Below are 14242 nucleotides of genomic sequence, written 5' to 3'. Positions count from 1 at the left end.
CCTTGCAGCAAGTATAGGGAAGTAGCTCTACACATAACTCACAATGCCAGACTCATACAGGATGGTTGTTGCCAATCTAGAGATCCTGTGCTTGAAGGAAACACGTGCACACATTTGTAAACACATCCAAACCAAAAAAAGCTATATTGTGATTCCCACGTTCTTTGTGTCCAACTTAGGTGTAAAGTAGACCTATATGTGTCAAATCTGCACACGTTTATTGTCAATTTATATTTTTGTTTAATTTATGTATATTGTGACTTACTAACATCTACAACAGTAGCAAATTGTGGTCATTTTCAGTGGTTGTGGATTGTTCTATGGAGGAGCGCTAAGGAGTGTAGGATAAAACATGGCCTTAATGATGGGGCTCATCTTTTATGAGTTGCCATCTTTGTTCATAATGGCTTTGTGACAAGATAATGGATTTATTTGTGACTGTCAGAGATCGTGCTGTACTGTTGATGTGGAAACAGATGTGTGGGAGGGAAAGACAGAGGTGAGAGTTTGCCAACCTGCAGACATCAACCGTGGGGGAGAAGAGATGGAACTGAAGCAATAGCACAAACCACTCTTGGATTATCAAAGGCATATGACATTTAAATTCCCCCAGTGGAAAGCTACACAGACGCCTCCAAGAGCACACAGAAGCACTCTGTCTGAAAGAGTCGGCAGAAGACCAGTGAGTCTGTGGTGAGATGTGAGCAGTCAGATAGAAGTCAGATAGAGGCCACCTAAGACCGTGGTATGGTAGTATAACGCTAGCTCATTATAAAATAGCTGTTTTAGGGGAAACCGTGTGCAAAAAACAACTTTTGCATGACCAGCCTGACAGCTGAACAAAGCCTGACATTTTGGCATAAAACAAGCTATTATACCTGTGAGCTGGAATAGCATATTTAAGGGACTGCTTCTTTGCTATAGTTAATTGCTCCATGGTTAGTTAGTTAGTTTCTCCAACTTGAGACACGGTTCTGTTCTTCTCAGTCCTTTGTATTAGAGTCTAGAAAATCCATGACAGGAGGAATATTTGGCAGTGCATCTTCACCCCCCAGGAAAAGTAAGCCTACTGATTAGGCATGTACGTTTGGCAAAGTACACCTGATTTAAAGCCCCATTAATTTAACAGCCTGCATGACTATAATAATGATCATGTCACTAATAATAGTTGCACTGAATTGTATAGGTCTAGGCCGTTACCTGTGGTAACCCCTCCACTAAAACAACGAGTTAGTAACCTACATGTTTTGTTATATGACTACCTCATTCCCTTCAGGTTTCAGAAAAGTGTCAGTGTTGTCTGGACATTCAGATGTGTGTGACCCTACTCGACCAATGACGCGTTTTTTCTTAAATTTTTTGGAGAATGAATTGCAGGAAGGCTGTTAAATCACACATCTATTGTCTTCCTGTCGTTATCCTCGCCTTATCTCTCCCTAAACACCATCCCCATGCGGTTTCCTGTTGTCTGTTTTCCTCGTACTTTTCTGACTTTCCATTGGCTGCTGAGAGATGGGGTAAGATCTCATTGGCCGACGTTGAACCGCTTTGTTTGGACTACAGTATAAATTCCCAGGAGAATGTATATTTCTTGTCCCAAAAACTTTGGTCCACTTCAATTCGCAAGTGCAATGTAGACAGGTTTCCGTACGAGAAATTACAGAGAAACGACTTTCTCTCAACTGAACGGCTCCTCTTTGTCCAAAGTCCACACAGATTGTTGTTTGCTTAATTTTTTTTGCAGAACCGAACCAAAAGAAAAACAGAAAAAATGCTTTCTGCCTGTTTGGAATTGCTCGGCCTGGGGTTTTGCGTGTCTGGTAATCTGCTGGTGATGGTGGCTTGCGGCTTGCCCATGTGGAAAGTGTCCGCTTTCATAGAGAGCAACATCGTTGTGGCGCAGACTATCTGGGACGGACTGTGGATGTCCTGCGTGGTTCAGAGCACAGGGCAGATGCAGTGCAAGGTACACGATTCCGTCCTGGCATTGAACAAGGACCTGCAGATGGGCAGAGCTCTCACGGTCATCTCCGCTGTCTTGGGCGTGATGGGGCTCATCTTCGCCATCGCCGGTGCACAGTGCACCAACTGTCTCAAAACCGAGAACATTAAGGCGAAGGTGGTGAACGCCGGCGGGGTGATCTACATCATCAGCGGCTTATTTGTCCTGATCCCTCTCTGCTGGATGGCAAATAACATCATCTCGGACTTCTACAGCCCGCAGGTCCCCCCAGCCAAGAAACGAGAGATTGGGGCTGCGCTGTACATCGGGTGGGCGGGCGCCGGGCTTCTGCTAGCTGGAGGCACCTTACTGTGCTGCTCCTGTCCCCATCGTTTAAAGGGTTCATATCCTATAAAATACGCCCCAACAAAAAGCGTCACTCAGAACGGAGACTACGACAAACGAAATTACGTGTAAGTGTAGGACTATCTGACGGACATTTTTTCTTGCCTGACTAACCTTTCATGGATGGCAACTGGTGGTTGCGTCGGGGTGCTGGAGCGCCCGTCCCAGTCACTCATGGACAGCTGTCGCCTGGCGTGTTTGTGCCATCTTTAAGTGTACCTACTGAGGCAATGGACACAGTCAAATTGTAGTAGCCAATCGGATAAGAGCCGAATTTGGCCGAGAACTGAAAGTTAATTGCAATGATAGCTTTAGAGTTATATTTGTGTTTTAGAATATTCATTTTAATCGGTCTAAAATGTTGTTTGGCTTAGTGTAAGTAGACCGTTTTATCCCAAGTAATTAGACACGGTCTGCTTCAACGGACAGCTCCATATAGCCCTAATGAATAGCGTCCATTGTTCGTCAATTGCATTCCAGCTATGCATAGCCTATATCTGGCTGCACCCTTTATCACAACAATTGTCCAATTATAGTTATGAGTATCCTGCGAATGGACTGTGTAGTAAATATGTCTGCGAGTATCTCTTGTAGTTTGCCTGTATTTGGCAACGAAATACAAACATGAAGTTAAGAAATTGTGTTTTTAAGTGGTTTGTATGACCCACTGTGTTGTAGCTACATTGTCATTTGTCCTGTGTATAAATTAGCTGTAGAGTCATTGTCTAAATAAACTCACTGTTTTTCAAATGTTGGGTCTAAAATGTCTCTTGAGTCTTACACTAGTACACATTCTCTGACAAAGACAAAAGTGTGTGTGTGTGTGATTTGTGCACAACCTGGAGAATTAAAATCAACATGTCCTGGTCACTGCTAATCAATAGAATTGATAGGTTTTAAATTATTCATGGCAGTGGCAGTTTAAGAAACTCTCTCCTACGAGCCTACGTCATCATCTGAATCTGACCTGCAGTGTAACACACTGTTCCTGGGGGTAGAACAACTTCATGTAAATGGATTTATCGCTATGTGCACTCCAAGACATGATGATACCCATTGTGTAACCAGAAATATTACAGGTCACTCACATAGAGAGCATGCACAATGATGAACACACCAATATAAAAATGTATGTTGATTCTGACATTATCCCTAACTAAAAACCCAATGGTCTTCTTTTGGTGTTATTAGAACAGGAAGTATGGTTTTTGTGTCAATTGGAAATCAGAGACATCCAAAGAACAGCCTATAAAATGGTCACATGGAATGCCACCTACATCTTGGTCATGTGATTTCAGAAAATGATTGCATCATACATCCTATTTAGGCCATGAGAGCCAACTTAGCTTTGACCCAGAGGTCGACGAGGAGGAACGTGACTAAGTGACATTAGCATCTCATCAAGTGCTGTGCAGATGACAAAACAGCTAGCATCCTGCGGACAAAAATCTACGTCAAACTGACCCAGTTTTGAAGGCTAGCCAGTGGCCTGTTAAAACCAGGCCAATTATTCTAGACATAAAGGTATCAGCTGTAAGTTATCAGCCCCATCTCAAAAACAATGCTCTAAAATCACGATTGTGATCGCTCCAGCCATTACGGCAGCTGTCAGGAAGGGGTCTATTTGGTGTGCGTGACCTGGGGCCTAGGAGCAGCGACCTCTCACCCAATTTGCAGTGCAAGTGTGTTGTAGGGCACTCAGGGATGGTGCTTCCATCATGGCGTCTACTCCCTTCAATGCAGGCCGAAGATTAAGTGAACTGCGGAGAGTGGGAGAACGCCCTAATCAGGCCAAGGTCTCACTTCCTGCCTTCGTTTGCAATGGATTAAGAGCACGTTCAGTTGGTTTCCTTCACTGATTATTTGCCAACTTGTCCCTTAGTAAGCATGCTAAAGGCTCACGGGAATAGGTCACATGTATGTGTAAATACCTTTAAATATGTAAATATGACCATACAAACTACATTATCAAACCTTTAAGTAACAGAATGAGAGCAGGGACTAAAGGAACTCTGGAGGATTCTATAATGTCTTCCTGTGTTGCGTGTATTTTCAGAGTTTACTTTGAATATGTACTTCACTTCAATATCACTGCATATCAGATCTAGTACTTGTGAGAAAGTACTAGAAATAGTCATGGCTTACCGTGGTTTAACTCTTGCGGCAAGAGATTATTTTTCATAAATTACGAAAAGAAAGATAAAGGCCACTGAAATCTGTAGCCCACTCTGTTCAGTCCTTCAACAATACCATGGCATATTAGCATCCAGGTCACTCAGAAATGGCAGGAGTATCATAAGAAAAATCAACAAATGCATGTTTAATGATCACATGGCAATTGGAAAAAGTTATCACGTATGTACAGCCAAATATATTATGTCATTTTGTCTATCCAAAGAGGCAATCTGGAGTTGTCCCAGGCACAAAGAAAGGCATTCGGAGTCTGCAGACTGCTGCACTCTTGTGGACACCAGCGCAAGTGCAGCAGACACAAACCCTCTGAGGTCGTGGTTTTGGCAGAACCCAGAAGCATTATTCTGAGAAGGAAGACATCTGGCACTATAATGGCCAATCCTCCACCACTCAAAATCATGCTCATGAAACTTTGAACACAGCTGACAGCACAGTTAGTTGAACCGGTGGGTTATCAGGTACCTGAGTGGTACCCGGTGGTGTCAAAAACCAGGCACTGAAACACGTCATTAGTTCTGGTATTAGTTCAGAAAGTTCATGTTCCTTCCTGTCCTATGACTGGTACTCCTTGAGGATCTGATTTGCGATGACCAGTCTCTGAATCTCACTGGTGCCCTCGTAGATCTCAGTGATGCGAGCGTCTCGGTAGTGTCTTTCAGCAGGCATGTCTGTCACATAGCCCATCCCTCCCAGAACCTGGATGGACTGCAGGGTCAAACAAGAGGGAAAATCACAAACACGGTCACATCATTATCATAATTTTTTTTCTATCTCTACCTCCCTACCCAGCCAGCTACAAGCAGATGGACGCTGAGGTTCTGCTTAAGGTTTCTTTCTGTTAAAAGGGAGTTTTCCCTTGCCCCTGTCACCTTTGTGCTTGCTTTAAGGGGGTTCAACAATTGTATTTTTTTGGCACTACATAAATTGAATTGAATTGAATTGAATTATGACATGATAACATTAAAGGTGCAGTTTGTTGTGAAAAACACTGAAATGCTTCTAGACCTACAATTATGACATATGTCTTAGAGGTAATAACGTATAGTTGGTCCTGTGTCTTCAGTGAATTTTGATACTTTGTTTGGCATCTTGTTAATACATTATTAGACAATTTAGAGGGCACCTACGTGTTAACAAATACACAGAACAAGCCTGAAAAAGAAAAATCAGTGTGTTGTATCCACTGCAATACTGAATAAGATGTCCCGCCTTCATTGTTACGTCCCCATTGTAAGTCCAGAAGGATGCTTAAGAGCAGTTCAACAGAGTTCATTCTTACCTGATGAGATATGAAGGTGGCAGCTTCAGAGGCAGCCAGTTTTGCCATGGCAGCTTCCTGTAGCAGACAAGAGGATAGCAAGGAGATCAACAACAAGTAGCCAGGGTCCATTCAATGTGAGGGAGTGGGTGTGTGTGAGTGTATGTGTCCGTTGGTCCGCAGGCACTTTGGTGCAGTGTGTGTGTGTGTGTGTGTGTGTGTGTGTATTAAAGAGAAAGCAAGAAAGAAAGAAAGAAAGAAAGAAAGAAAGAAAGAAAGAGAGAGAGAGAGAGAGAGAGAGAGAGAGAGAGAGAGAGAGAGATGAAGGTTGCCATGGTGAACTCGCCATTGTGTAGGGTTTCTTGGCGTCCCTCAGCAGCGCTGATTTCCAGGTGAGCAGACGAGCACTCTCTAGAGCCACAGCCATGTCTGCCAGCTTAAACTGGGACACGAGAAACACACACACACACACACACACACCACAGTTTTTACACACTTAAGTATCACATGACCACAGCCATGTCCATCAGTTTAAACAGGGTGAGAAGGGAAACAAGGCTCTCTCACTCACACACACACACACACACACACACACACACACACACACACACACACACACACAGTCGCACTCAAAATTCTCATACAGATTCAGAGAGCAATTCAAAGGCTTATTGCCATAATAACCATATAATCATGCATATCATATATCATCATATATTGGTAACATGTAAGCTACTGTATACAGCTTGTATGCCAGTGTACACCGCCAAAAAAATATGCTTATCTGCTGCATGTGTACCAGTTTGATGCAATTATACCAGTTTATACTATATATATATTTCCGCCGTACAGGAAGTTAACAGTATTCTTCAATTGCATAGTAGTTTACTGCAGTATGGCATAACCAGCATGTAACATGTATTCCTGTAGATATCCTGTCTGTGTGTGTTGAGCAGAGAAGGGCACCTGGATGGCCTGCATCTTCCCAATCGGAGCCCCAAAGGCCGTCCTCTTGTGGGCGTAATCTGCGGCGCAGTCCAGGGCAGCCTGGGCGATGCCCAAAGCCTGGGAGGCGATCCCGATCCGACCACTGTCCAGGGTTTGCTGCAGGACGAGGAGGAGGAGGAGGACAGGTGAGGTTGAGAGACAGGAGAGACGGATGAGACTCAGGACTACAATGGCAGTCAATGTCAAAGGGTCAAAAAGAGCATTCGGTCAAGGAGGAAATAGTTTGTATCTGTAAAAATTAAAACAGGACCCAGGATCACGTCCCGATCTGACCGCTGTCAAGGCTTAGCTGCAGGACAAGGAGGAGGGGCACAGGGAAGTGGGTGAGACAGGTGAGTGATGGGACCTGGGACTACACAGGTGAGTGATGGGACTCTGGACTACACAGGTGAGTGATGGGACTCTGGACTACACAGACAAAGCCAAAGGGTTAAAGGTTCAAGGATGAAACATAAAGATCGTCCTCTATAAACAGTCTCCTAAAAAAATTCCAAGAACACACCAAAAGAGTTTAAAAGGAAATGATCTTTGAGGAGGTGCTTGTTAGAGGAGGAGCTCAGGATCAACAGTGCCACTGCAATGACGTGCTCAAAAGTCATATGGCAGGAAAAGTAAGTGCTCGTGAGGGGAGGTGCTCAGGCCATAAGTCAGAGAAAATGCCTTTTAAAAAAGTGCTTAGGCTGAGAAGAAGGTGTTGGTGTGATGAGATGGTCTTTGAGGAGGTACTTGTGAAGGTGTGGGCTCATGTCATGGAGAGAGAAGGTAAGTTGTGAGGCGGTGCCACGAGAGACGCCTGTTAGAGACGGGTGCAGGGGTAGGGTCGTGACCTACCATGGCGATCTTGAAGCCCATGCCACGCCCGCCCAGCAGGTTGCCCAATGGAATGCGGCAGTCTTCCAGGATGATGTTGGCAGTGGAGGACGCTCGGATGCCCAGCTTGTCCTCCTTCTTGCCCAGAGACAGGCCTGGATGCGGCATGGGCACCAGGAAGGCACTGATTCCCTGAGGGGGGAGAAAACACACGCATACCACCGATTATTATAATGGCATTAACACACCGGGCCATAGTTTGGTCGGAAAAACAGCTGCCGGAAACAGCCTATTTCGCCCCGGGGAGGTTGTCTCAAACTCCAGCGATAAATTTTATTTCACGGCGAGGTGTGGATTTTTGATATAGGCCTGGCAGCAACATATTCTTCTCTGACAGGGAACACGTACATGTGCCAATCACAAACCATCACTGCCCAAGTCTGATTTATCAATCTGGCAAAAAATATCATATTGTTATCAGTATACCTTTATTGGAAGAGTTGCACATTATGCCTACATATTTCTGTATTTGCAAGAAAGCTAACCTGTGTTATGAATTAATCTTGGATATCCTCATATATCCTCGTATAAACACATATCCTGGAACACTTTTAAAAAAGAATAACATTTTAAAAGTTTTAAAGGTTAAACCCTTTGTAAGACTCGAGCATCTCTGAAGAGGTAGTCTCATTTGTCTGATTTGAATGAAGTGTAAACAAATGTCACCCATGATGTAAATACACAATAATGACATTTCCTGTTATTTCTATTCACATTGCAGTCTAATTAGACTAGGGCTGAAGAAGAAATATTGTGTCACACCAGCACATTTTCCTCAAAACATCTCTTTTCTTGACCACAACGGAGTGCACAAAGAGATTGCATTCAGATTGGTACAGGTGTTCATCAGTAGGAACATAGCTCACAACCTTCCATATCTTATGCACTCCCCATTCACGTATGAATCCCATCCCATATTGTCACCGTATCTACATGTACAGTCCCCCGTAGCCTTGAGTTAAGATGAATATCTTTATATGTCCATTCTCTCCCACTGCTCCAGTGCTCAACTAAACAAGCTTTCACTGATTTATCATCAGTTCTGCTGGGGTTCTGGAGACATCGACTGTACCAAATAGCCTACAGTTTGTCCCAAGAATAATAAGAGTGAAAAAAAGCCATGTAAAGGATACGATTTCAATCTAGCCTAATTCACACTGAAAACCCGATACGATACTTATGTTGTTGCCATAAAGGCTTAAGATCATTCTTTAGCATCACCACATCATTCGTAGCCTATGCTATTGGGGAAAGGAGTGAAAGTAGCATACTAAGGATACCCATGTTTCCATCTGAAAACTTTTATGTCCATAGAAAATAGAATCGACCTCTTCTGCTCCCACAAGTCTCACTGCAGCAAGTGCCAGAAGACTGCTGAAACATTTAACATTTCAGCAAAGATGTAAGCTCTACTCTTTTCATTTCAGAACCTAGCTCCGAAGTTGCAAATGTGTTCCATTAGACAGATTTAGATTATTAAATTGAATATGCATCACATGTTTCGACATTTTACTGCTCTGTGAGATAGGAACCTCTGAGCTGTACCTTGTGTTTGTCTGCAGTGTGAAGACAACTGTGGCAGAGTAGAGACTCCTGAAGAGAGATCTGACCATCTATAACTAAAATGTGCAACCTCTTCATGCTCGGAGATGAGAACTTTGTAAGAGTAAACGGTACCTTGTGTTTGAGGTTCTTGTCTGTGGTGGCGAAGACAACTGTGGCAGAGGCGTCCCAGCTGTTAGTGATCCAGGCCTTGGTGCCATTCAGGACCCACTCGTCCCCCTCCTGTCGCGCTGTGGTGGAGGCTGCACCTGCATCGCTACCATTACCTGTGCAGGGGAGATATGAAACACACAGCTGTTACCTTTGCTAGAGGAACAAACCGCTGAGAAAACCAGGTCAGTACAGTCCCTACATGGTTGAGGTGTCTATGCTGAGAAAACTGACATCATGGCTATATTTGAGCCAAATGGTATGGAGATGGTGGAAGCTTTGCAATGTGCCAAAAGGAAAAAGGAAAAAATAATGTTGGTCCAGGATGCTGTGAGGTTGGTGTGAGGTTGCTGTGATGTCGGTGTGATGTTGATGTGAGGTTGGTCCAAGATACTGTGAGGTTGGTGTGATGTTGGTCTAGGATGCTGTGAGGTTGGTGTGATGTTGGTCTAGGATGCTGTGAGTTTGGTGTGAGGTTTGTCAAGGATGCTGTGAGGATGCAGTGCCAGTGAGGTTAGTGTGGTGTGGAGTGGTGCGAGTTCAGTCTGATGTTTCGCCTACCTGGTTCACTCAGGGCAAAGCAGCCCACTTTCTCCCCAGTGGTGAAGGGGGTGATCCACTGCTCCTTCTGCTCCTCTGAACCAAACTTCAGGACGGGACCGATGTACAGCGACTGCAACACAACATGGAGTGACAGTCTGCACTGCATGTTCAGATCCCCCCCAATTCAAGCCATCAATACAGAAACTCCCTTTTCAAAACCCCACAATACAAAAACTCTTCCACTTTTACTAGAATAGAATAGAATAGACTGTATTTGTCATTGTGCATTAGATACACAACGAAATTTGTTTGTGCAACCACTAAAAAACGTGCAGTTGTGCTGGGTGGAGGGTATGAGGGTTGTGTGATTGTTTAGTTCTGTGATGGCCCTGGGGATGAAACTGTTCTGCAGTCTGGAGGTGCGGGCTGTATTGGCCCGGTAGCGCCTGCCAGAGGGTAGCAGGGTGAAGAGATGGTTTGCGGGGTGAGTCTCATCCTTCAAAATGCCACATGCTCGGCGGAGGCAGCGTGTCCTAAAGATGTCGTCCAGGGGAGGCAGTGGAAGTCCAATTATTCTCTCCGCAGACCTTATGACCTGACTGAGGGATTTCCTGTCCTTGTCTGTGCAGTTGACATACCATGCAGTGATACAGTATGTGAGGACACTTTCAATGCAACAGTGGTAAAAAGACTTAAGCAGCTCGGGAGACAGGTTGTTTCTCTTCAGTATTCTCAAGAAGTAGAGCCGCTGCTGTGCTTTCTTGACTGTGGCGGTTGTGTTCACCCATTTCAGGTCCTCTGAGAGCATAACCCCCAGGAACTTAAAGCAGGAGGTCCTCTCCACTTCCTCACCATTGATGATGAGGGGTTGAGGGTTTGCCTTTTGCCGTCTGAAGTCAACTATGATTTCTTTTGTCTTTTTGACATTCAGGGTCAGGTTGTTTTGCTTACACCATCCTGTCAGTCTGATGACACACTACCCTGAGACATGCTCTAAAATTAAGATATTTAATATTGCTATACGCATTCCTGTCATTATGCATAATGCTTAATTTATCATTGTTGTTATTTCTATTAAAAGTCACTTGGGACAAAAGCATCTGTTAAATACTTCCACTATAACTATACATGTTGATTGTTCCTGTATGTACAGCGGAAACGCATGAAGAATGACACACATCCATTCACTACAAAATATTCCATTATCAAACATTTTTGTCTTATGTATATGAGTATGGCTGAAATATTCCCTATATTAGAGCATGAGAGATTCCCTGAAAAAGATGACACCCGATGAAGGTGTATGCCCTTAGTGTGGAATGACCATAGAGGAGTTACCCAACTCTTATACAAGCTTCTCAGTGACAATCACTGTATCATGACAATTTCCTGATACCCAACACAAGGGTCAGAGCTAGTGGTCACCTCAGATGTGGCTGAGGACTGGGGTCAGCTCAGATGTGGCTGGGGACTTTGTCACTTGTTGATCCAGCTAAGTCCAGCTCAGAAATTACACATTACTCTGGTGACTGCAGATGTATCCAAGGCCAAATATTAATCATTAAGTTTTAATGAATAAATCATTAATAATTAAGTTATCCTAAATTCAGTGTTCACGCATAACATCCATGGCACTCTGGCTTCAAACAAGACTGTGGATTACAGACCCATAGCTGTTCACTCACAGTAAACTTGACTAACTGACTGGAAATTGCCACATTGTGAGATCAAATAACAAATTACGTCAAAGATTGACTTAAGAATTAGTAATTGACATTGACAGAACTATGTAGCGTGTAGCCTGGACGGCTATTAGGAAATGAATGTGTATTTAACTGTCCTTCACATGACCATATACAGTGAAATTGAATTTGAAGGTGATACCAAAAGAAAATTGCCCATAAAAAAAAAAACATACCCTAAAAAGCACCAAATTGCTGCGTAGTGTTACAATTTTATTGTTTTGACGTTGTATAAATAAAATTGAATTGAAATGTAATTATTGCTTTAACCCAATTCTAATAAGCCAAATACAAGCAACAGAGATACAGCACATACACAAGACTCATCTTCCTAAAAGAACAATGTGCTACACATTGGAATTTTATCCAATCTCTTCCCTGTTACACCTTCCCAGTTAACAAGAACAGGACTATCTGCATTTTCGTGGCTTTCCGTGAACAATGTACTTTAATATCAGCTATGTCTTCCTCATATTACCTAACCACAAATAACACACACCTACTCACACACATGGCCAGGTAATAATGCAGTTATCCCCTCACAGGGTTCTCCATGACAATACACTCACATTGTTGACACTGACGACCACCCCTGTAGAAGCGCACCCTCTGCTGATCTCCTCCATGGCCAGAGAGTAGGCCAGGTAGTCCAGCCCAGCTCCGCCAAGGTGTTCCGGAACCTCAATTGCCATGACGCCCATCTCTCCCAGCTCCCGAACCTGAGGGCAAAAAAAGCAAGTTTCATCACTGTGTCTCTGACACAAGTCACAATCTGTGCTGATACTAGTAAAGGTATAGTTTATGCAAATAACATAAACAATATTAACTTGATAGCAAGTGTATAAACATCATGTGATTCACCTATGACCTTTGGTTACCCAAACTCCACATACTCAAAGCCTTCACAATTCACGACATGACATAATTTCCATTGTACCTCCTATTCACATTATACAGCATCTTATTGGGAACAAATAGCTCTAGCTGGTACACAGCCAGATCTGTCCTAGTGTCATGTACTGTCTAAGACTTCCACCCCACCATCATTGCTTAGTTCCCTTTACCCTAAACGCAGAGCCTCCCTGGCTGGGCCTCTACCTGCTTGGCTGGGAAGAGGTGCTCCTTGTCCAGTTTGCCAGCGATGGGGGCCAGCTCTCTGTCAGCGTAATCTCGGCACGTCTGCCGGAGCATCTGGTGGATCTCAGGCAGCTCGGCCAACTGGGTGAGGTAGCGCTTGCTGCAGCCCACAGCCAGGCCCAAAGCTGAGGGCCCAGAGAGACAACAATGTCAGAGTAATAATGGGAATGACACCAACCAAATCAACAAACACCAGGCTCCATCATTAGAGACACCAACCTTTATAAATAATCACCAACATCGCCTTGGTATAACTCTTATATCACCTCATCATTGCATACATGCAAGTATTACGGTAATGACTGAGTTTATAGATCAGTAACCTTAATAGAAGTGTGTGCTGATGGCAACTGGATATTAACAGGCAGTGACTTGTACTCTGCCAATGAAGCACGATCAGGTAACAATTGTTACTAATCCTAATGTTTCTGATCTGTCTGATATAAGGGTGGAACACGGTACTAATGTGATAGTATGGCGTCATCAGTAGTCACCAGAAATTAGTTCGAAAGAAGAATAAGCCTCTGTTTATGCTTGGACGTGGCATTATTAAATTGGCCATCTACATAACAGCCTTGGATGGAAATTGGGTGAAAGGTTACAAAACCTGAGTGCGCGGTCACCTTTATGCTAGTGGGGGCGCGCGTCCACTGACAGACTAACCTTAGCCGTGAATTTCCTTTATTACGAGATCAAGATTTATATGTCCTTGAGCAGCTACAGCACCTTACCGTTCTATTTTAAGACAGGTCATTTTACAAATGGGTACCTAACATTAACTCCTCAACCACTGTTTGTTAACGTCAGTCCTTATTCAACCCTACTGAGAAGGGCTTGTCAAAACTTAGTATTCCTTTGGTTGGAAAGAAGTTACCGCAAAATGAATAAAAAATAAATGTATTGGAAAGAAACGTTATCACTAGCGAGTAAACAAGAAATAACCAATTACGTACAATGCACCATAGCTACATGGCTATCGTTAGACAACATTGCCAGAGAACACTGCAGACTTAGCAGAGTAAGCTATCTATCGATAGCAAGCTACTTTGGTTTCCTAGCACTACAGTCAGTTAGACTAGATTCATGCTAGCAAGAGATCCTAGGTATCCAAGTTAGGTAACATACATTACATCTCCGTCAAATTTCATGATCATGACTGGAATTTGATCCTAACCACAGAACAATACAAATGTAAGCATGCAAACACCGCTAATCACATTAAATCAAAAGTGGAATCGTTACTTCATTACTGACCTTTCCGTGCTTTGAAAAGTGCTGCCATCTTGGCTCTAGCTTGTGCAACAACTATAGACGTCAGAGGAAAACAGAGCTAAACTAAACATTTGATTGGCTCGTCAGGTGTAACGTCACACATCCTAAATAAAGAACTTTATCAAAATATAAAGACATTGCCAATGTAACCCAAATGAA

General features: G+C 43.5%; 2 protein-coding genes across 2 annotated transcripts; one reads left to right on the top strand and one right to left on the bottom strand.

Moving 5' to 3' along the window:
• The first annotated feature begins 1576 nt into the window (after nt 1-1576).
• Nucleotides 1577-3097, top strand: cldn5b (claudin 5b). The gene has a single exon (XM_012817063.2). The coding sequence runs from the start codon at nt 1772-1774 to the stop codon at nt 2417-2419; it is 648 nt and encodes a 215-aa protein (XP_012672517.1). The 5' UTR covers nt 1577-1771; the 3' UTR covers nt 2420-3097.
• A 1550-nt stretch (nt 3098-4647) lies between these two features.
• On the bottom strand, nt 4648-14156 carry acads (acyl-CoA dehydrogenase short chain). Its single transcript, XM_012817162.3, has 10 exons — nt 14066-14156; nt 12773-12936; nt 12244-12393; nt 9951-10062; nt 9354-9505; nt 7638-7808; nt 6765-6902; nt 6145-6240; nt 5820-5876; nt 4648-5245 (listed from the first exon to the last, which is right to left on the bottom strand). The coding sequence occupies exons 1-10, from the start codon at nt 14091-14093 to the stop codon at nt 5093-5095; spliced, it is 1221 nt and encodes a 406-aa protein (XP_012672616.1). The 5' UTR covers nt 14094-14156; the 3' UTR covers nt 4648-5092.
• Between the last annotated feature and the right edge of the window lie 86 nt (nt 14157-14242).

This window comes from Clupea harengus, chromosome 12, assembly GCF_900700415.2.
Source record: "Clupea harengus chromosome 12, Ch_v2.0.2, whole genome shotgun sequence".
Lineage (NCBI taxonomy): Eukaryota > Metazoa > Chordata > Actinopteri > Clupeiformes > Clupeidae > Clupea > Clupea harengus.
The sequence above is the reverse complement of the archived record's forward strand: the minus strand, read 5'-3'. Positions and strand labels throughout refer to the sequence as shown.

What these genes read in the sequence shown, in the direction of transcription:
- cldn5b (XM_012817063.2), top strand. Translation starts at nt 1,772, where the DNA reads ATGCTTTCTGCCTGTTTGGAATTGCTCGGCCTGGGGTTTTGCGTGTCT.
- acads (XM_012817162.3), bottom strand. Translation starts at nt 14,093, where the DNA reads ATGGCAGCACTTTTCAAAGCACGGAAAG. An exon ending in ACCTCTTCCCAGCCAAGCAG is followed by an intron (nt 12,394 to 12,772) that starts GTAGAGGCCCAG and finishes TTTTGCCCTCAG; the next exon opens with GTTCGGGAGCTGGGAGAGAT. An exon ending in CCACCTTCATATCTCATCAG is followed by an intron (nt 5,246 to 5,819) that starts GTAAGAATGAAC and finishes TTGACCCTGCAG; the next exon opens with TCCATCCAGGTTCTGGGAGG.